At 39.5% G+C, this 24,488-nt stretch overlaps 1 protein-coding gene across 4 annotated transcripts in view; it reads left to right on the top strand.

Annotated features, from left to right (window-relative positions):
• The window catches only part of plppr5b (phospholipid phosphatase related 5b), a 131,548-nt gene that overhangs the window by 93,239 nt on the left and 13,821 nt on the right, over window positions 1–24,488 (top strand). For 3 of the 4 annotated variants that reach the window (XM_051940034.1, XM_022211001.2, XM_022211002.2), the window contains 2 exons: window positions 9,954–10,130; window positions 11,478–11,612. In XM_051940034.1, the coding sequence (XP_051795994.1) occupies window positions 9,954–10,130; window positions 11,478–11,612 (312 nt within the window). Of the gene's footprint in view, window positions 1–9,953; window positions 10,131–11,477; window positions 11,613–14,397; window positions 17,824–24,488 lie in introns of those variants that run through there. The other variant, XM_051940035.1, reaches the window with a different exon arrangement.

The raw sequence follows: 24,488 nt of genomic DNA, 5'->3' as shown, positions 1-24,488 counted from the left end.
GCGGACATGGCCTGGGCAGTTTTACCTGTCACTGCAGCAGAGGCAGAGGGTGTTTTATTACGACACACACCCTTTCTGAGTATAAAAGGTTAGCTGTCTCAGATCAGACTTTATTGGCTGTTTGAAGCTCTGTCATCTGCAGAAATGACCATCACTCTGGTGGGCGGAGTTTCACCTGCACTCCAGTGCTCACGTGTCTCAAACACTCTCTTGCTGCTGCCTTATAAGGAAGTTTAGAGGGTGTACCTTGTACATTTACAAGTCAATACAATGTAAATGTCATGTTAATGAGAGGGGAGGGTGTTCGTAGAGACTGTTCTTGAATCCGGCGCATCTCCCTCCTAAGAACAGATTTGGCTTGTCAAGAACGCTTCGTGAATCCGATGTACTTTTCTCTTGGGAGTTCTTAAAGCCGTTCTTACAAACGCTTTTCTATGAATGCGTTCATGAATGAGGCCCATTGTACATATCAGAACAACAACTACAGGAATAAATCAACTAATAAACAGTTCCTAACCCTAGCTCGTTAAAGTTGGCTTATTTGCTAACAAGCAGACTCTCTTAACAAGATGCTCAATGTCTTCACTGGTCTTCAGCATATGGCTGCAGTTTAGCATGTAAAATAAGTGTAGTGGGCAGCAGCTGTACAAAGGCTACTAACTGTGCATACTATAGTAGAATCACTGGGAAAAAAATGCTCCAGCTCCAGAAAAGCTCCAGTCAGAGCAGTGCATACTGTGCTCACAAAAGGCATGGCATGAAAGACGAGTTATTTTATGCCATTGCTTCTGCAAAATACAGCCACTACTTCTATTAGCACGAACAGTAATTCATTGTTTTTCATGGTTATTGTCGATTTAAATACACTACCATTTAGAATTTTGGGGTTGCTTGGAAATGTCCTTATTTTTGAAAGAAAAGCTTTTTTTCCAGTGAAGATAACACTGAATGAACGATAAATCCAGTCTAGACATTGTTAATGTGGTAAATGACTATTCTAGCTGGAAACAGCTGATGTTTAATGGAATGTCTCCATAGGGGTACAGAGGAACATTTCCATCAACCTCCTGTGTTCTAATGCTACATTGTGTTAGCTAATGGTGCTGAAAGGCTCATTGATGATTAGAAAACTCTTGTATGAATGAAAATGTGAGTTTTCATGGAAAACATGAACTTGCCTGGCTAAACCTTTGAACGGTAGTGCATGTTTTGAGTCTGTTCTTGTTAAATGTTTCTTACTGACAACAGATGCTGTGTTAAAATGTATTTTTCAAATTTGAATCTGGATTTAGATTTGATAGCATTTTAAACAAAATGTTTAAGTTATCTGTGTCATAAAACTGACTAAGAGCCAAGAGAAAAATATCTCTTTGACATTTCATTTCAGATCAGCTTGATATGCTAACAGCTAGTGCTGGCTCCACAGCTCCGACACTATTTGAACTTGACAAAACAAAGAGATTGATGTCTTAAAGAGGATCAAGCAGAGGACAAGCTGCTGTGCTTTGTGAATTCAAGTAGAACGTTACAAATTGCACTCTCAGTTTAGCTGACAAGCCTCTGATATAGTGAGAATGGCAACAGTTCAGTTTCTGCTATACAGGTGGGGACTTTGACCTGACTATTTGCTATAAAGGTGGGGACTTGTCTTACTGTGGGGACCTAAAATGAGGTCCCCACGGGTGGCAACACCGTTTTCTTGGCCATATTGTTGTTAATAAAAAATGTAAAAGTGCAAAAACGTTTGTTTAGGGTTAGGCATTGATTTGGTGATGGTTAAGGTTAGGGTTAGGGTATGGGTTAGGAGTTAGATATGAATGGGAGTCAATGGTAAGTCCCCACCGGTATAGAAAAACAAACGTGTGTGTGTGTGTGTGTGTGTGTGTGTGTGCGCGCGCGCGCGCGCGTGTGTGTGGGAAAGGTCAACTTGCAGGTTGTTCTGTGCATCTACGTACAAAATTGATTGTGTGACAGCCCATACAAGCCACAATGACTCACAGAGAGAAACACCTTGACCCAGTGAAGGACACAGATAGCCCTTTATTGCCAATCCCACCTGCTAACAAGTGGTTGAGTGACATGAATCATGACTGTAGAGCACGGACATTTACACAAAGGCAGTGGTTTTGTTGAAAACTGGTTCCAAAGGCCACAAACGCATGACCACATAAATATACACAAACATAGCCTCCATGAGTACACTCTACTGTTAATGGAAATAATACCAGCAGACACAAGCATGACGACCAGCCACACCTGAGAACACATCACCTACAGAGTGGCAAACCATAAAGGCAAAAAATACAGATCCACACTCTACAGCACACTGCTGTTACAACTGGATATATTCCTGGGCAGACTTTCTTACCACGATTTTGCTTGAGTTACAGGAAAATGATTTTAGCAGCATAATTTGATTCAGAGCTGACCTTGTAGCTAGATCCCCAGTTTGTGTCCCCACCTTCACGGATCTTTCTGCATGGAGTTTGCATATTCTCCCTCTGCATGTTTGGATTTTTTCCGGCTTCCTCCCACAGTCCATAAACATGCTGCACTTAATTGGTAATTCTAAATTATCCTTTTTTAAAAAAAAAAATGTCCCAAAGTCAGCTGGAGGGATGGAATTTGATTCAGCTTAAGTCAACATTTTAACATTTAATGCATCCACATTAAAAATACAGAGTGAGCCATATCAGTGCTACTGATCGAATCCAATTGATGAGCAGCTGACATGTACTGAACAAAATTATTTTCATGTGTGCTAAGAAGGTAGAAATCAAGAGTTTTGATTTTAATCAGTTCATTTTATCGAGCAGCTAAATCAGCTGCTGAACAAGCAATAGTTTGGGCAGTTGAGGGAACAGTTGTACTGTGTGTACGGTTCGTTCATTTTTGATATTGTCTTTGTATCATTTTCAAAATCATAATGAGAAACAACATGCCAGCACTAGACTGCATTTTCAGTTACTTTAACATTTGGGGGCTAGATAGTGGTTGGCATCCCATCCATTAACTCATAGGAATAAAACCTTCTTGGTAATCAATCATTACACCGCCAAGGAACACGATGGACTTATGTGATTATCAGTGTCGGTCTGTCTGTCTGTCTGTGTGTAACATTACTCAAAAACGGACCAATGGATTTAGATTAAATTTTCAGGGAAGGTCAGAAATGACACAAGGAAAAAGTAATTAGATTTTAGCAGTGATGCGGCTTATAGTCTGGATCCACGGATTTGTTATAGATTTCTGTATCATTGCAAGATAGCAGCAAGGTGTTACTGTAACTATGACAACAAGTGAATGCTACGTCAGCTGACTGCTGCGATCACATTATTACGATAGTACTACAAATCCACCACTGCATATCACAAATTTTTCAAAGATTTCATCCAGCAGAAATCATATAACAGAGAAACCTTGGCAGAGTACTGCACTCTCTGTCTGCTTCTCTTGTTTTTCGTGTATCTGTCAAGCAGTAGTTTACTGCAGAAAATACGTACAATAACTAAATGCCTTACACCAAGACACAATTTAAGGAAATGTGGATCATTACAGCAACTGTGTTTTTTTGAGAACGATTTGCTGATCACCACATAGCTACGAAAAATCTGACTGAATTTCTTCATTCAAGCATACAGAAAACCACTGTGCTGCACAGAAATGTGATGTTTTTTCCACTTTCAATGTAAAATGGCTAAGTCTTGTATAAGCAAGTGATGAAGAATAAATGAAATTCAGAGAGAGAAATAGAAAAATTTCATCTGGCCTAGGAGGAGATTGTGCACACTAATGAAAAATACAGTTAGGCCCTTAGAGACTGTCTGCTGCCTCAACACAACAGATTAGTGATTAGAGCTAAACATAGACATGCTTTGGTCTATATATGTCTGTTTCTGTCTCTCTGCTCCTCTGCTTTCTCCATTCTCTCCAAGGTCTATGCAGTTGCACTAAAACAAGGCCATGCATGTTAATGTTGGATATCCACAGAGTGTTGAATGTACTTCCACAATGGCTTCTTCATACACAACGTTCAGATTCAAGACGTTTATTTGTCACAAACACAATTATACATAGTATAATCCACAGTGAAATGATTTGGAAGGGTTTAAGATGTTACACTCTCTGAGTATGCTTACTGTGCTTACTGGTGAGAAATCAGCCCCATCATGGTAACTCACAGGACAACTGTTTACAGAAAACACACTTTTTCAAATTAAAATGACTGTGAAGAATTGTGTGTAATTCTTCTGTGGTGCTTCTGTTCACCTGCAGACCTACAGGCTGCTGGTGGCATTTCAGCTGCCAGACAGAGCCCCAGCTCCAGTTAATAGTACCAGATGGTCCTCTGCTCTATCGTCCACACATTATGATTGGTCAGCTTCCTCCCTGGAGAGCCCTGTGCTATTTTTCAAAGGTTGCCAAGGCTGGCATGTGTAATACGCGATTTCTGAGTCCTACAGTGACTATAATGAAGATGTGTAGCTGAAATTTTTCAGAACAAGTTCAAGCCAATGGACAGGTCTCTCTTGTGAATGAGATCATGTTTCTCAATGAGATTACCTAAATTAGTTTATAGCTTTTGAATGTACAAAAATGAAACATAATGAAACATAATTCAAAATGGCCAACTTCCTGTTGGGTTTTGGGTATGGTTGTCAATTCCATTTTTGTGCATCTTTACATATGTGTACCAAATTTCATAACTCTCGGTGACACATACTGGCCGTAGTAAAGGTACGGAGTCATTTTGGCTCACACTGATGCACTTCTCCTAGAATATGACAGTTTTTGCCCGTCCTGACATGTGTGCAAAGTTCCACACGTTAGCAATTGTTTTTAGGCCTTCAAAGTTGAGATTGCTTTGCCGGGCAAATAAAGAATAATAAACCCATGGGTTTCAGTAGGGTCTTCGGTACATTCAGTGCTCGGACCCTAATAACAGCGTGTAGTGACTCATTGTTATAATGTTGGGATTCCCTCATGAATTTACAGTTTTAATTAAGTGAAGGTAGAAATGACAGTTTTTGCTAGTGTTCTTCATCCATCCATAGTGAAGGCAGGGTTCACCTGGACAGGTAACAGTCTGTCACAGGGCTACATTTAGAGACAAACAATCACACTCACATTCATGTCTTTGGACTGTTGGAGGAAGGCAGATCAATGCTAATATTTAGTTGAAGGTCCTTTGTGCCATCTGATTCCACCGTCTGTGCCCCATCTTGTTCCTACCGATGTACACATTTCAATAAACCTGACCAGTGTAGTTTGATTTTACAAAAGGTACTAGTGAGTGTTTGGTACGCCATGCGGTGTTTGTGTGAGTAAGTCAGAGTAAAGACAGTGAGCGTGTTTGTGGTAATGAAGTGAAACAGCATGGCTCACTAATGTGTTTTTAATGGTTGTTGATAATAGAATAATAGAGTTCCATAGCACATAGGAATAAGATATCTCAGGCTTTGGATACATGCACAGTACTTGTCAGTAGTATACATTATTGGAATGACTCATGATTAAGTTATCAATGTTTTCAGCTTTTATTCTACGAGACAGCAGAGATATGTACAACACATCACGGGTCTTCAGTGTACAAATGTACAAACGAGGAGTCAGTTCCTGGACAGTTTGATGATCTGAAGTTCCTTGAGAAACTGATTCAGTGCATTTTATTTGTGAAATGGCTACATCTATGATAAACCTTAACTAGACATGACTTAATAATGACAGACTGCTCTAATTACATTGTTGTCATGATTAATAATCATGTGGTTTTGCTCTGTGCTCTCTGGCTGCATTGAACTTAGTCAGCAGACCTTATGATTTATTATTTACAGCAGCATCTGAGACCCAGATTGTTCAGAGAAGAGAGGGAAAGAGGAGGAAAGCAGAATGCTCCAGGCTCTGTCTCTCCTCATGACTCTTGTTCTCTCTCTTTTTCTACATAAGTGACTAGATTAAACCAGTTGTGGACTTCCTCCTCCAGTCTTACAGTCACCTTGGAGGTTTTCTGTTCTGTGTTTGTGATTTGTACAGTCTGTGCCTTGCTTTGCTAAGTCCTGTGAGATGGCATATGTTGTGGATCTGCACTACATAAATAAAACTGAATTCAATGTGAAAAAGTCTATGAAAATTACTGGCTCTTTTAAAAAAGCAAACAATTGATCATCTTTGAAATAGTTTCCACATAACTGAACAATACCACACTTGAACAGCGCCACAAGAAAAATGTACTCTTTTAGTAATTTGTTTGGCAAAAATAGCAAATGAAATGTTTTCCAGTGGGCTAAGTAGTCCCTCTCTGCTCCTTTTAGCAGAGGTGTTTGTAAATGTTTTGCTTGATAGCCCATCAATCACTGGCAGGAACTTGATGAAATGTTGGCCCAGTCTTCTGTATAACGTTCCTTCAGCTGTAAGGTGATTGAGGACATTCTTGCAGCTCTGCCGTTTCAAATCCCTGCTTCCCACAACACTTCAGTGGGATTTAAATCCAGGCAGAAAGGGCTGTGTTGAAATGTCCACTTCCTGTTCAGCTTCAACTTTCACACAAACAACATTCACTTACAGTACTGTTGAAAAGTTTGGGATCACTTCAAAATGTTCTTGTTTTTGCAGTTTTTTTTTTTTTGTTAAATAACTATTCTAGCTGTAAATGGCTGATGTTTAATGGAATATCTCCATAGGGGTACAGAGGAACATTTCCAGCAACCATCACTCCTGTGTTCTAATGCTACATTGTGTTAGCTAATGGTGTTGAAAGGCTCATTGATGATTAGAAAACCCTTGTGCAGTTATGTTAGCACATGGATAAAAGTGGGAGTTTTCTTGGAAAACATGAAATTGTCTGGGTGACCCCAAACTTTTGTTTTGAAACAAAACAAAGAAACAAAAAAAAAAAACGACCGAAATAGACAGATTAAAAAGTTCACATAAATGATTCATGACGTCCTAAAAACTATAAATTCTGTCCATGTAAGATCATAATTTATGTGGCTACAGGCTGACTTCATAAAATGTATTTTTATTGTTACTAGGCTACCTGTTGCTATACTTTGCTGCTTTTTTAAGGATTAGAGAGGTCATTAGAAACATCTGTTCACACAGTAATGTCACTACTGCACACACACCGTGCTGTGAGACCATGAAACAGAAACATCTCAGTAACAATAAAACAAAGTTACTGCATGCGTGTGTACATGTGTGAAACTCTCAGACTTTGGAGAAAGTTGCATTGTTATGGGTGTTTGTTGTGAATATGATACTCTCAAGCAAAATGAATTGATAGTTGATAATTCTAAACTGTCTGTAGGTGTGAATGTGAGTGTGATTGTTTGTCTGTATGTGTAGCCCTGTGATAGACTGTTACCTGTCCAGGGTGTCCCCTGCCTTCACCCTCAGTCAGCTGGGATAGACTCCAGCCACCCATGACCCTAATGAGGATTAAGCGTTGTATAGAGAATGGATGGATGGATTTTATTGGCATAAGCTTATTTTAGGTAAACTAGTAAACCGTTTTGTCAGTAAAGGCTGATATACTTTTCGTATTTCTTCCTCTCTGCTTTTAAATTCTCCTCTCTACTCACTGCTGTCCTTCCCCTCCACCATGTTTATCACCTCATTTATTTGTTATGCGTCTCCCTCTGGGCATCATCATCTGCTTCTACTCTTCCCTTCTTTTCTATCACTCCTCACTCATTTATTATTTATTACTCTCCATCTGCTTCTTTCTCCATATTTTTCTTCTCAACCTCATATTTTTTATTCATTCTGTACTTCCAGTGACAGATCTGCCAGCACATTTTTAAATACAGGAAAGAAAATAGAAAGTTGTCCCAAGGAGAGACAGGACATGTCAGCTCATATTTACATGCATTCACTCCCGTCTGGTAGCATTTCAACATTTTTAAAATAAATATTTGGAACACAGGAAAGAATTTCTGAATATTTGTGAAAATCGAACAGAATTCATGTAAATTTTCAGCATTATCCTATCAGCATTTCTCCACACTCAACATGTTTAATGTGGAGAAAGTTTTTTGCCTTGTAAACATCTGTTAGGTATGCAGTATGTGCAGATTCAAGTTCCTTCTGTGAGGTGACAGTGCTAGCCACCATCCACCGTGCTGCCCCTCATTTCAAAGTCAGTAATGAGTATTTCTATATTGGCAATGAAATTAAATGTTGGCAGCTGATGGGACATAAAAATGACAGCATTTGATGTTTGTTCAAATACCTTAAACAACCTGTGATTGCATGCTATCATTTACTCTGTCGATTTCTTTGAGTGAAACCTTTTTATTCACTGTCAAACAAATAAGGACAAATTGGCATTTCGTAACAACAAAGTCCAATCCTTTGTCCCACAAAATGTAAAAGTCAAATATCTGTCATTTAACTTGTACAACAAACAAAAATGTTATATTACACATCATCCATACATTGCCAACACATCTATATTTGTATATCTGTTGTATTTACAGAATTATTGTACAAGCATCCATTTAGTGCAAGCACAAACTGTTTAATGTATTTGGACAAACATCAAATGCTGTCATTTTTCATTTAAATCTCAACCTTTCCTATCAGTTGCCAACATGCAACTTCGATGCCCATATATAAATATTCATTCAAAGTCCTGGGTTTCATTTCTGTGTGGAGTTTATGTATTCTCCTTGTGTCAGGTTGGGTACACAATATTAGGCAGGTGGTTTTAATACATACATGCCGACATACCATCTACATGAAAACAGAACCAAAGGTTTCTCAGGAGAAGATTGAATTGAAATTACGTGACTGTGATTTCTCACCGGGTTTTCCGGCTTCCTCCCACAGTACAATAACACGATGAGGTTAGCTGGTGATACTAAATTGTCCGTAGGTGTGAATGTGAATGTGCTTGATTGTCTGCCTCTATGTGTAGCCCTGTGATAGGCTGGTGACCTGTCCAGATCGACCCTGCATTCACCCTCACTCAGCTGGAATAAACTCCAGACCTTTTGTGACCCTACAGAGGATAAAGCAGTGTATAGATAATGGATGGATATATGTGCTTTGAAACTAGCTCAAATGTGGAAATATTCAGTCTTTATTTTGAGTATCAAATGTTAATCCACAATGAGCTTCGAACTTAACTGTAGAAAAATTGCCTTGTTGATAGTGAACAGCTTTTTACTCTGCCAAAGAACATGGGGAACGATACGCCAATGTGATGATTGGCGTATGTTTGTCTGTCTGTCTGTCTTTGCACAACATTACGGATTTGGAAGAAATTTTCAGGAAAGGTCAGAAATGACACAAGGACCGCCTCATTACATTTTGGCAGTGATGTGGCTTATAGTCTGGATCTACGGATTTGTTAAAGATTTCAAATATCTTTGCGAGATAGCGTCACGGCATCACTGTAACCATGACAACCAGTAAACATTCACACGATCACATGATTGCAATCCTACTCCAAGTCCACCGCTGTGGACGTATTGGAAATGATACAAGGAACAAATGATTAAATTGTGGGGGTGTTTTCGAGTTCCATCAATTCCCGCCACCTGCTACATATTTCGGTCACACGATTCGGTATCTGTACATAACATACACATGCAGAACACACACCAGTGCTCAGCGCAGGGCCTTTTTTTTGTGGGTACATCATGGCATTTTCTATGTTGCCCTGATTTCTGATCATCAATAACTAATTTTTAAAAATGGTGTATTTCTACAAAAATATGCTGCATTTCTGACAATGCCATATGGGGGAATGAACAGCCTTGGAGGAGTGCTGTGATCTCAGAGTGCTTTTCTTGTTAGATTTTGAATATACTGACAAAAATCTATATGTAGGTATTCATTGGATGAATGACGTTGGCTCTGTGTGCTTTCCAGTGCAATGGAACCAGTGATTTTACATTTTAAAAAGTCAGATGATCTTCTGATTCTCTCTCACTTTTCTTCCCTGACAGATGTATGTGACGTGCACAGTGCAGGCAAAAGGCACTCGTCTGGCCAAGCCAGTACTGTCTCTCGGGCTCATATGTCTGGCCTTCCTCACTGGACTGAACCGTGTGGCTGAATACCGGAACCACTGGTCAGATGTCATCGCCGGCTTTATCATCGGCACTGCCATTGCTACTTTTCTGGTAAGGCTTACACCCACAAGTCATATGTGTGTACTGGTTTGGGTAAGAAAGTTTCTGAGTGATGTGGTCTCTGTGATAGGAAACACACATACAGGTAAAGAACAACGGCTTCAAAAGTGCTGGGATGGTTTGGAACTTCATTTTATTGAATCTTAGATAAACTGGCATTTCATCCACTACCATTCTATTTTCTACTATAATAAGTCAATTAATTTGTTACTCCAGAAAGCAAGACACTTCTAAATGGCATCTAAACATGTTTATGGGCAAGCTCTGATGTTCAAACTATGAACTAGACCTGTGGTGACTCTACTGTGGCGATCTCTGAAGGTTGAGCATTGCTTGCTTGCCCAAAGAACACCTCACTATATATCTTTCATTCATGAAAGCTAAACAAATGGTAGAATTGTATGTTTTATGTTAAGCATGTTTCCATTTCTGTTCCCTGTGTGCCATGTGCAAATGAAAACATTTGCTTGTACCATGAAGAGTAAATGTTTATCAGTTTGTTGGGTAAATGTATGGAATAGTCTGGATGGCGATCTGAAAATCACTACAATTACAAACCAATTTTAGAAGTACAAAACAGATTGCTTCGAAAATATAATGATGTGTAACAGGAGATGTGTTGTTCGAGTTTCTACAGAGCTATAGAAGTATTAGTTTTGATACAGACAGGAAAAAGTAAGATATGAGATGTCGATTTGTTTTTTGTTTTTTTTATTTTTGTTGTGTATATTTTATTGTTTGTCTGTCCTTTGAAAGATAAATACATTTGTGACTTAGAATAGAAAGTACTCAGGCAGACCTAGAGCCAGTAAAGATGGGACCACATAATGAAGAGTAAAACCAGGTATGACATGCAACAAGCAGGAGCCAGAGCATTAATAATCCCATCGGAGATCAACGAGAATTATCAGGTGCATCTCCTACCCTCACAGCTGTGGGAATGATGATAAGTGGACCAGACACAGCATGTTTCTTATAGCAACAGCTGAAAGGAAGCAGCTGAGAAGATTTTACTTTGCTGTGACTCTGCTCCACAATGCCATATGTGATTAATTGAGACAGGATTAATGCAAAGACAACACACTTTTTTTTCTAATAGAGGAAGTGACTGTATCCTCCGATCATCCTCTGATGGTGGTGGATGTCCGAGTAGTGGTTAAGTTTTCAATTGTTTTCTGTCAATGTTCACGGACTTTCAAATGTTTTTCATGCATTTATCTACATAACAAGGCAAGTGGGCTCAACAGTTGGTAGAATTGTTGTCAGCTGTTCGATTAGTGGTCTTGTTAGTTTTGTATTTTTCTATAATTCATGAGTGTATTATGCTTTTGGTTGTAGGTGGTGTGTGTGGTCCATAATTTCAAAGGGAAGTTGCTGCTGAATGAGGAGTCATTGGCAGAGCAGCAGACCAACACAGCCATGCTCAACACCAGCCGGGTGGAGAGTCCTCTGGAGAAGTACATTGCTTCGCAGGTTGGTAGAGCACAAAACAGTGCAACTGAACTCTTTTTAACACTTTTTATGCTCACTTAAAGTTGATCACTTTTTAATTCTGGAAGACTGTAGAACAAAGGTCAGTTAAGAACAAAAGTGTCATCTTCTTTTGTCAGAGCAAGAATCAATTTCCAACAGAAATGGTGACAATTATGGATGAGGTTGACAAAACTGACCAGGTTATTGTACCCTGATTGACAGAAACAAAGTCTTATCGCCATATTTCTTTGAACAACTTCTAAAATTTTAACTGGTTGATGAAAAATACTAAATAATGTTCATTTAAATACATACAGTTCTGTGTAAAAGTGCTTTCAGATAGCTTCTTTTTTTGCATATTTGTCACACTTAAAGGGGAACTTTGTTTTTTTTCAACCTGGGGTCTGTTTTCATATGTCATTTCATACATGTGAGTGATGGAGAAATGAATTTTCGACATAGCTTCAGTATTTAGCCAGACAGGCAGCTTAGCAGCTCAGCTAGCAGCTCAGTATGGGGCAAGAGGCCCCCCGCGTCAAAGTCCGCCCTAACGTGCTTTTTTCCCACACTGACCGGCTCGGATAGTCTCAACGAGTGTCCCACAACATACTAGAGATGAGAAGTGAACGAAAACCTCCACATTACCTGGCGATCGCTCTTTGTTGTGGTCTGTATCCAAATCTCAGGACACTAGAAAGCAAATCTCGTTCCAAAACACCGGTGTTGATGTGTTTTTTCTCCAAAAACACATCAACATCTCATCCAGGAGGTCACAAAAGAACCCAGACAAGCATCAAAAGATCTGCAGACCTCACTGGCCTTAGTTAAGATCTGTCTACATGGTTCTACAATAAGGAAAGATGCTGGAAGAAAATGACACCCATGGGAGAGTTAAAGGATCAAACCACTCCTGACCAAGAACATTTGAAACAAATGTATCTGGATGAGCCCCAAGACTTTTGGATAACATCCTATGGACTGATGAATCAAAGGTGGAACTTTGTGGAAGGCACACTGGAAAGCATTTACTGAATTCCACCAGAAGAACATGATGCCAGCAGTGAAACATGGTGGTTAGTGTGATGGTCTGAGGACCTGGACGACTTGTAATAACTGATGGAGACATGAATTCTGCTCTCTATCCGAAAATCCTCCTGGAGAACATCCACCATCAGTTCATGACCTAAAGCTCAAGAACAAATGAGTTATGCAGCAAGACAATGACCCAAAAACACAAGTCCCCCTCCGAGTGGCTCAAAAAGAACAAAATGAAGGTTTTGAAGCTCAAAGTTCGGACTTGAATCTAAATGAGATGTTGTGGCAAGATATTTAAAAGGTAGTTCATGCTCAAAAGCCATCTAATGTAGCCGAATTAAAAGTACTCTGCAGAGAAGAGTGGGCCACAATTCCTCCACTGCAATCTAAAAGACCAGCTATCGAAAACATTTAACTGCAGTTGTTGCTGCTACAGGTGGTGCGAAAAGTTCTTAGAGTCAGGGGGCACCTGTTTTTTCACAGGGGATAATGTAGGTTTTCAATAGATTTTTCACAAATCATCATTTACAATCTGCAATTTGTGTTGTGTGTGTGTTATTTCTGTCTAATATTAAATATACATAAATATCAGTTTGATGATCTAGAACATTTAACCATGACAAATATGCAACAATAGAAGACAATACTTTTAACAGAAGTGTATGCAAACATTGTATTTATATGCATTAAATATATTAAATATTGTTTTTGTATACATTAAGTACTAAACTTATCTGTGAACTCTCAGTGCACCCAAAAACTGTCAGCATATTTTATTTGTTTATAGCTTCCTATGACAGTTAAAGCATGCATATCATTGTGTAGCAGAAGAATTTCAACTCAACAGATGAGCTTTTTCTCTTGGTTTTCAGCTACATTGTTTGATCTCTATCAGTAAATGGATGGCTCATGTGTCAAATGTGGTGATCATGGTCCTGAGTATGTCATCTAAACGTACCTAATAGTTAATAAATACCCTATCCAGCAGGTGGTACATAGAATGAAAAATCTGCTTTATACAGGCATACTCTTAAATGTATCTAGCAGTTCAGATATGTAATCAAAGCATTTCACATAACACCAGGGTTACACGAGACAACTAATTCTCCACTGAAAACCAAACTGCTGACATTTGCTGATACAGAACGACACCTAGAAAGGTGAACTTAAATGTGAAGTGACAGGTGCCACCTAAGATCACTCAGCAGTATATGACATGTAAAGCTGCCGTCACTGTCATTGTCAGCACAGCACTGTAGCAAGACAGGTGTTGAGCAAACTCAAAGTCCTGACATGTTAGACTGAAAGAATTCATTTCATTTTTTGTTCAGCTGTAAATAACTGGGTGATCATCATTTTGATTCTTTCATTACATTAAATTAAATTTAAGGTGTGTTTATTTTTTTGATATAAATTAATGCAGTTACCTAATGAATCAGTAATAGTCTCCATTTCCAACACGACTCTCACCCAGATATGTGGTCATAATATACCCATATATTATCTTCATAGAATGTGTAGAATGCACAGTATATTTTAATTATTTTCAAAATAATATTAATTAGCAGAACATACAGTACACACTAGATGATCAAAACTTTCTGATTCGTTGTAATTTAGAGACTATGTAGCAGTGCCTAAATGTTAATATTGGATTGCCATTTGTTGCATCTCATACACACACACACACACACACACACACACACACACACACACACACACACACACACACACACTGCTGCTGCTGCAGGAGACAGATGATGAAGATGAAGAGTGTTGCAACATTATGGAGCATCTCCAGGCCTTCCTGCGCTGGCTGCGGAGTATCGACTGGTTCCATTGTCTCAGAAACAAAAGGCAAATAAACAACGAAGGGCGCATGTTCTCCCTGTGCATGTGTGGGTTTTCTGGTACTCCGGCTTCCTCCCACAGTCCAAAAACATGCTGAGGTTAATTGGTAACTCTAAATTGTCCGTAGATGTGAATGTGAGTGTGATTGTGTGTCTGTATATGTAGCCCTGTGACAGACTGGTGACCTGTCCAGGGTGTCCCCTGCCTTCACCTGAGTCAGCTGGGATAGATTCCAGCACCCCCCGCGACCCTAGTGAGGATGAAGCGGTGTATAGAGAATAGATGGATGGATGGGCTTTAAAGCCTGACTTCTTCCAAATCTCTGGACACAGCTTCACACTTATTCTCATTCTATGTCTGACTTCCAGTAGTGATACAACTGGCTGATGTTGTGTTGTCGTCTGGTTCAGACTCTGTCTAATGTTAACAGTGCCAGGCATGTTATAAACACATAAAGTGCAGTTGTAAAATCTGATTTTCATCAGTTGTTGTCGTGAAATTATGAAATGTTATTCATTTATCAGGTGTACAATGTACAAACTGTGTACAGTGAAGAAGCTCATTTTCACTTCCCTCTTTTTTGTTCCAGGAGGCCTTGTTTCCCACTTTTTGGAACCACTAAGCAAATTCCACTAAAGAAAAAAGCCTTTTCCCAAGCCTTCCAAGACAAGTCATATTTGTGTCTTTGGATTTTTTGGCTCTGTAGACTGATTGTTGTGACAAGTTGTTTGTCACTCACTATGTCTGCGTTTGGGTTTTGTTGACCTTCAGGTGTCAATTCAAAAGGTCCACAGGTCCTTCAGAAAGAAATGTCCATATCCAAAACAGTACCAGAAAAACATTATATATCAGCATATCTCTTTTAAGTATAATTACCAAATATTCATTAATTTTCAGGTTTTTAACCCTTTCAATGCCAGTTTGTTTACATTATGGCATTGTTTTTTTATGAACAAAAGAAAAATTAATTATTTTCCAGAAACAAATGCTTTGAGAAGCCACATGTTTCTCCCTCATGCATTTTTGTATGATCCACTTTCAGTATGTGAAGGAACACAGAAGGACCTGAGTCCCAGTGATCTGGTGTGTTGTCACATGTCACTACATGCCAACAGAAACTGGCACATCCATAGACTGTATATATAGTGGACGTAGCATCTGGCTCCAGAATTGAAGCCCACCCGGAAGTGTCAAAAACTTGCAATATCACGCCACCCGCTAGGGTTGGCTCCAAAAAGCTATTTCTCCATAGACCCCAATTCATTTTTGGAAAAAATAAAATTTGATAGACTGATGTTCTACAGCTCAGGATTTTTTTCCCGTTAGTTTTCATGGTCAAAATGAGAGATCAGGTGGCCGATCTCAAAATAAATCAATACTGAATTTTAAATAAATCGTTAAAGTTGGCGGAGCCAGGGGGCGTGGCTATACTTGATAGACAGCAACAGAAGCCTCTGCGGTAAAACGTGGGCGGGATAAGAGAGTCCTCAGCCAATCCTGCCCCTAGTTGCTCTCTTGTCCAGTCTGTTTGATGACGCTTTTTACGTCACTGGCTCCAAAAAATCCAAAACGGCGACCAGGAAGTAGCAAAATCCGGGCTTCATTTTCTCGGTATTGAAACCAATGGGTGACGTCATGGTTAGTTTACGCCTGGGCACATCCCATTCCATGTGTACTGTATCTACTGAGCTTTGGCTATAAAATGCAGTTGAAACAGTAGCTTAGTTAGTCGTGCTGTCATAATACAGTACGTACATGCTTACATGCTCACTAGTTTGCTGTAAAGAGATCATTTCCTGTTATAATTTAGTCATCAGTTTTCACTTGCATGTGTGGACATGTTGGTTTTTATCCTACGTACTTGCTTTAAGTTGCAGTCGGAGACTTTAAAATAACGGCACAAAAAAAATCAGCCCGTGGTTTCATCTACAATATTCCTTTCTGCAGAGTTAGTCCTACTTTTGACAGATGTAATGAAGTCACTGTATTCTTTACTGTCACAGCTGTGATGAATGCATAACTAAACAAAGACAATTATTGATCTGTTTTGATTACACTGGACCAACAAAGGTTATAGCTTAGATCTTAGAACACAGTGACATCATTAATGCACACCTCCAGAACCTCGAGCACTGAACCCACTGGACGTACTCAAACTGTTCAACTTTAACCCTTTGATGTGCAGTGTGGGTCAAGGGATACACATTTTCCCGTGGATTTGAGTCACTTTTGACACATGTTGTGCATCAAAGGGTTAACTAGGCTCTGGAGTGGGTTGTAATGGTGCAATAGCTAACCTCACAGCTCGATGGTTCTGGATTTCCATGTTCTCCCTGTGCCTCTGCGGGTTCTCACCAGGTGCTCTTGCATCCCTCTACAGTCCAAAGACATCCATCCATTATCTACATCACAGGGCCACACAGAGAGCACACTCCCTTTTACACCTATGGACAATTTAGAATCATCACTTAACCTTGGAGGAAACCAGAGAACCCAGTGAGAACCTGTTCTTACTGATGTCGCTGCTTTTCTAAATACTAGCATTTGCTTTAGTGAGTACAGTGTTTTCATAAATGTAAGACAAGAGCCAAGGTGCATTAAACGTGGATTTCTGTTGAAAAAAAAAGATGTATACCAGTTAAAGTCTGGTCCTTTGACTCACTAACTACCCCCCTGTTGGGCTTTTAGCCATCGTAGTCCATTTGGATCAAGCCAGCAAAGTCAAAGAGAGGCTGATTCTGCCAAACTTAACACTGTCCAGAGAATTTGATGTGTGTGATGAAATGCTCTTCCTACTTTCTCTTTGCATCTGAGTGAAAGCTTCCATCTTTAGATCTTCAAAGTAACGACTGTCATCACTCCAGCCAGCTGTCTTTTCTTGTCCTTTAATAAGATACAGAATAGTGAAATGTAGAACACACACAACTGTCTGATGAGTCAATTCACAGCCTCATGCTGAGAGAGCTGGCGCTCAGTTGCCTGACAAAGAGCAGAAAATCTCACCTCAACCACGACAGGCTCAGTGGAAAATTGCCTGCTCTAAAAATAGCTCAGCCTAAAGATGCCTGGAAGCTAAACAAGCCACAGTGAGCAAAATGCCAGGGCAGGAAGAAACCTTTGAGCAGCAAAAACGAAGCCCACGCTTTTTATTTAGTGTCACTCTAAGTCTCTAACACTGGAAGACACCATGATCATAGATTTATTAGTTACTGAATATGATAATGTGTTGAAACAAAATCAGAATTTGATCATAATATTTCACCATTGTGAAAAATGTAGCAGTTATCTGTCAGCTTTAATAAAAAACACATAGGAGTACATCACACTCATTTTTGGAGGGTCAATTATTGCTTGTTTTACTGAAAGCACAACAGAACAAAACTGCCAGCATAAATGCTAATATTTCTCCATAATCAAAGGTGAAATCTACAGAATAAAGAAGATCCACATCAACAATACAGCCTTCAGTAAGCTCTACGACTGACTGATTTAGCATCTGTACTCTTAAATAAACAACAGAAATGCAAGCTCAACTCGTACTGTAGCAGCAATGGAAGAACTCTTTGAACAATGTACAAAAACTCTGCTGTACTATAACATGTAATGGTTTTATAAATTGGGCCATCTTTCATGTTCCATAACAAGAAGTATCAGCCTGATGTTTCAAAATGCATTAGTATGCTGCTGTAGGGAAACTACTAAAACGATTTTTGCACTCGTTAAATAAAAAGGGGCACCACCCCAGTCATACGGTAAATTAATAATTTAGGCAGAATCTCAAGGAGATTCCTGTCGAAATACAGTTGATCAGTATAATATCTGAAAGTCTAGAATTCTCGGCTGAAATTGACCTCAGTTCTCACACACAGAAAACGCACAAGAAGGTGGATTGATCTAAGTGAAAACATTTATGAACTATTCTACCAAAACAATACAAGTGAACTATATACAGTGAGAAATGTGACATGTGTGTGGGTGTGTGTGGGTGTGTGTGTGGTGAGTAGATTCAAATCTGCATATTAAAATATGAGGATTATGGTGACAGAAGCCAGATAGCACGACCTGACTCAATAAAACGATAATTTGGACTACGACCGATTGGTAAAAGAATAAATGAAGTGGCTGAATTTAGGTAATCAAGTGGTTAGTGACATCAACCCAAATCAGAAAAGAGAAAGCTCAGCCATTCTCTGACTGTCAGTAGAAATGTCAATCAGAGTCTCCTCCTGGCTGGGATGTGCGGGCCGGTGACGTCTTTACAACGCGCCTGGACATCGTTGGTTCTGGAGCGTCGTATCGTCTTTATGGCAACGCATTGACGTCCTGCTGTGGGAGCTTGGTTCGGCACAAGTGGATCTGGGTCAGCAGATCTCTGAGGGGTTGAGCAGAGCCGGTGTCCGGAGTTGATGAAAAAGTCACTTGATTAAAAATGATGGCTCTTGTCCTATTTTAGCAGGCGTTAGCCGAGTAATAGCCAAAAGGATGGTGACTGGAGAGCTGCAAAAATTAGGAAAAATGGAAAACTGGTTCTAATCAGTTCTTGTCAAAAATCACAGCTCAAGGAAAAGAAATAAGTTCAGGCTTGCGTTGAAAGTGAGCAAAAATGTCTGTCTTCAGTTACAAAAATGTCTAGAACGAATTGGTGAAAAGGACCAAACTCTGGAATAAAGGAACTTCAGAAGATAAAGAAAAGAACGTGTCTTAGAGAAGGAAATCTAGATGCTCCGCAACGTGCTTGGAGCCAGTCAGAGAGTAAAAAGAATAAGAGGGCGAGGACAGGGTGCTGTCCATTTTTATCAGTTTGTCTGGCCTGGAGGCGTGGATAGGATGCTTTGGCGCGATTCTTTCTGGTAACCTGATCACTCTTTGTCTTCAGGGGAGAGGGGAAGAGAGATGGTCAAGAATGGATTAAAATATGTGATATTAAACGCGCAATCGCGATCCTTTTTATTCCTCACCATAATCCCATCAACCAAAGTGAACACATGCCTGTTTATACAGGCTAACAAATACATGAATTATTTAATTTAATAAAACTATATGTGAATGTACTCTGGATACTAAAAATACATGTCTCAGTGAAGATATGATAACATTTCATACATATGGCAATGAATAGCACAGTTTCACCTTTTACATTCTTAATGGAAAATAAATTCAGAGGTTAATAATGGAATTCATTCCGAAATTATCGTATCCTCCAACGTCAGTAGGGGGCACTGTGGGACTGTGGAAGAAATTGGATTAAACAAGACATTTTCATAACTTGAGTTCTATTCTATGCAGGCAGACCTCCAGGTTTAAGTGGCCAAAACATTCCACAGGAGATCCCCTCCTCAGATAACCACAAACTCTCTCTCTCAAAGACCTAAGTAAACACGCAAAGTGCCTTTTTATGGCCAGAGAGAGCCCTGTATCATCCCCGGTGCGATCCGTGCCTTTCACCAGAGACATCCTAGATTCATGTTTATGACGACCTCTGACATTGCTTAAGAGACCCCTTTTTGCAGACTATCACTATTAAATTGGGACATATATCCTTTTGTGTATCTGTAACTTCACATACAGACTCCTTTTGCAGAGAACTGGGAATTGGTGACAGGACTTTCACACCTTCTTAAGGAACTGAACTGTTGTTTGCAACTCTGAAAAATGCTTTGATGAACTAAGTGTCCTCTCAGCTGGACCTCTGCTCCTCCCCCTGTCTGCCATCAAGATAAGCAGGGTCATAAATATTCTAATGACCTGCTCTCACCTCTGGGAGGCTGGCAGAGACTTTCTCCTTTGTCCAGTCACAGAACTTCTAAAACTCATGTCTCAGAAATGTATTTTGTTATTCTGTGCTTACCAAACAGTACATTTTGCTTCCACAGCTCAACATTGCCACCTTTTGACGTCGGAATGCCATGACATTATCGAGGTTTTCACTGTATTAACTATAAAACTTTGCTTTATTCAGGTTTCAAAGACGTGGAAAACTGTTTTATTCTGCCTTGTATGAACGTATGTTACCATGTCTTCACTGTGATACATATAATAACCATTAGAATGCACACGAACATATAAATAGAAACTAGAACTCACATATTCTTAGACTAGCTTGTATAATCAGTTTTATTTTATCTTTGATCGGTTAAAATATATTGTAAGGATCATGGAGGAGTAAACAGATCGTTCTTTTGCGCGTTTTAATATTTTTAATCCTTATTTGATCCATTTCATCTCTCCCCCTTTGAGCCCAAAGTGGGAGGTTCAGCCGACCCTTCACGCCCCTTCTCAGAGAAAATCCTTAAAACCAACCATTTTAGGCTTCTTAACTCTCTTCCTTCATAACTAGCTTTCAGAAACTACATTGAGCGATTTCTTTTGTTTTTCCTTTGGCGCCTTTTTCTTTTTTCTATTTACTCTAAGTTTATCCTGGTTACAGAGCGGGCCTCTGCTAACCACGACTCTTAATCATTTTTCTTTTAATCAAAGAATAGATATCTTCGCTCACTACCTGAACAAATAGAGCCATAATTTTGTTTGACAACGATTTTCGATCAAAAACTAATTCGATCCCGTTTCACGGCTCCGACAGTTTTTTTTTTAGAGGCTTCTTTACCTATCTGCTCTCCAGCCAAACCTGCCGGCAGAGATAGACAAGAGCCTGCGGTTTTGTTTTTGTTGATCAAGCTATTTTTCGGTCAAGTCAACCCCAGAGAAGGACGAACGGTTCCTGCGTTCTCCCCACCATCTGCTGAGATCCACCCAGCTGGCCCGAACGAAGCCTAACTGCGCTCAACAGCTCCAAGACGGCAGGACGCTAAGACGTTGCTATAGCGACAGACTTCACGACTCGGGAATCCACCAAGAAGTTGAAGTTAAAGTCTGTTCAAGGCACGCTGTCCCAGCTGCAACTCTGAGCAACCATTCTCCAACAAAGTAAGCCAGCAAACGCATTGGTGTGATCTGAATTATTGGGTTGACATCTTAAAATAGCTTGAAATCTTCCTTAAATAGCTACCAAAATCTTCCTTTTAATAACTCCGTTTACTCACTTATCAGTCGTTCATTTTTCAAATTATTAATCATCTCGTCATACCTTCAGCGGTCTGATTACTCAGGCCATAATCCTAGTTAGAAATGCAAATCTGAATAATTAACACACACACACACACACACACACACACACACACACACACACACACACACACACACACACACACACACACACACACACACACACCTATTATCACCCACACACACTTATTATCACCCACACACAAACACCCATTATACTTATTACTGTATTAATCACTGTTTGGTTATGAGTTTTAGTCAATAAATATCTTTCATTTAGACCAAAATTACAGTCTCTTTTGCGTTTATATGTGTTGACTGGGGTCAATGTTTTTCGAGGATTCTCGACATTCAGATATTAGACTGACTAACTAATCAAAATTTTCAATCTATTAATAATATTTTTATTAAGGTTAATTAATAAATTTCCTGGCAAATTGAACGCCAGGTGGTGCCCCGATTAATAAACTACAATCAACGAGTGCATACTTATTAAATTAACGTTTAATAAGGCAATATCGCTACATCTATATAAAAAACACAATTTTTGAATATGTTATAGATGAAGTCCTGTGACTTTGGTAAACCTGAAAACACAGAATACATCTCAGAAATATAACTTTTGAGTATGTTTTTGTTTCTGTTTAAACGTTGGTACCAGTCTCAAACCAGTTCTCAGGACCCTCCTTATCAGATCCTGCTAAGAGGAGAGAGTTCATTCCTGAGGGGGAAGAACGGGGTGTTGGCATGAGAGTTGATTAAAAGAAAACATTCACTGCATAACGTGAGAGTCATTGTCTTTCAAATGGTTCTTCCAAGGTGTTAATGTTCTGCAGGGAACTCCATCCCTCTGCAGAAGGTCTGAATGTCCTTTACTGTAAATGAAAGCACACAAAGAAATACATGTGTCCCAATTTTCCTCCAAAAACTGGGTTTTTTCTGTAGGGAGAGGAGAGAGTTCTGGGCCTGTCCAATGTCCAAAATGACAGTTTGATGTGGGTTCTAGACCCCCATCCTAAGAGAGTGAGTTCTTATCTGAGTTGTCATTTCCTCTGGAATTCCAAAGACCATGATGTTCCCTACACTGCCATTGCAATCATCCTCATCGCATGGAGATTATACCAATTAATGGGAGTCAAATCATTGGCTGGAAGTGGCAAACTCAGTAGACTACTGGAGATTCTGAGTGTCAGCTATACTGAGGAAAATAACATCAAGGAATGATTGATTGACGTGCAGAAGTGATACTTGTAGCACATAGTACAAGTATGTGCTACAAGTGTTATTAGTAAATATGCCGGTCTGACAAAAATGCAGCTTTGCGGAGACAGAAGAGAGGTGGTGATGTCATGTGCTGATTGTGGCTGGCATGTCTCTGTTGACTGTTGATTCACAGGTGCCTCATTACACTCAGACCTGGATGTCACTCATGTTCCACCACTGTCCTCTGTGATTTTACAGTCATACCCTGAGCCTTAGTGGTATTCACTTTGACTAGTGTTCTGTTGCTGCTTTGATGGCTTAAGTTTACACATGAAATGAAATGAAAAAATGGCCAGTGATACATTACAGGCAGAAAGAAAACACGACATGCATACTTGCCAGGTGTGTACAGGGGGTCCTTGACTTGGGTTGGAGTTCCGTTCTTACGGCCCGGCGTAAGTCGATTTTCACCATAAGTCAGAATGCCGCTGAAAATGTAAACAAAGCCGTTACGTGCATTACGGTATCGGTCATGAATACCAAGGACTTTCATGCATGTATGAGTCATTTTACAAGATAACAGAATATGTTGCACTGTTTTTACAACTTAAGTATTTTATTCTATCTAATTTCACTTCCATGGAGATGACTTTTCTTTTCTTCAAAGCACTGCCATCAAAAGAGTCTGACGAATGAAGGGCAAAAAATAAACAAATGTAGCATAATCCAAGGCGGCGTACAACCAGCAAATTTAAACAGTCTTATAGCGCTGTGTGATGACGTATTCATCCGCTCATCAACTAGTTCCACATCGCCAGTTCTGATGTAATAACGAAACGCCATAGGTCGAGGACATTGTAAACTGAGGACTTACATACTGTAGCTAAATCAGTGCACAGCATCACTTCTGCTTTTATTCATATGAGAAGTTTGTTAAACCGAGACAGGAATAAAGTAACCAGTTAAACTTTAAAACCTCAAACACCACTGAGCGACACTTTACACCTTCCATGATTGCAGAGTGACATGCCAAACACTCAGCAGGTTCCTCTGCAGAAGTACTTTGGTAAACATCCATTTAGTATGAGTTCTTTGATGCCATATTATGGGTCATTCCAGAATTGGAGGAGATTTGTCATCCCGCCCATCAAATTTCAAATAATCCATGTACAAAATACTAAAACATGCAGTTGTTGTGTAAATGTACTTGTCCTGAGACCAATCTACCAACAAAACAAAAAAAGCAGAGGAGAGGACTCTCTGTTCTTCCCTCTTTGCCCATACTTCCTCTTCCTCATATGCTCCTCAGCAAAAAACATTTTTTCTCTTTCCAAGCCACTCTTCCCACTTCTTACTCGCATTGTTTTAAATGCTGTTGTGGTTACTGAACAAGAACAGGGCTTTCTTTCTCTCTGAAATGGTCTTAATTGGGTCAACATATAATTACAGGACTTTTTGTATCATAGTTGACATTTTTGCTGTTTTCAGGCCTAAAATCAACATGGCCGCCTATAACCAAACACAGTATGGCATTTTTACAGAAAGATTCTTCTAAATAATACAGTTGAGTAAAATTTAAACTGAAAGTTATTTATAAAGATATTGTAGTAAACCTGTTGACTACTTTATATTAAATAAGTTAGAAAGCCTTGGAGTCTGGCCAGTCTTTTCTTCAGGAGGAAATGACATCATGTGGAGCAGGTCATGTGATCTGGAATTAACACA

The sequence above is a fragment of the Acanthochromis polyacanthus genome, chromosome 20, assembly GCF_021347895.1.
Source record: "Acanthochromis polyacanthus isolate Apoly-LR-REF ecotype Palm Island chromosome 20, KAUST_Apoly_ChrSc, whole genome shotgun sequence".
Classification (NCBI taxonomy): Eukaryota; Metazoa; Chordata; class Actinopteri; family Pomacentridae; genus Acanthochromis; species Acanthochromis polyacanthus.
The sequence above is the reverse complement of the archived record's forward strand: the minus strand, read 5'-3'. Positions and strand labels throughout refer to the sequence as shown.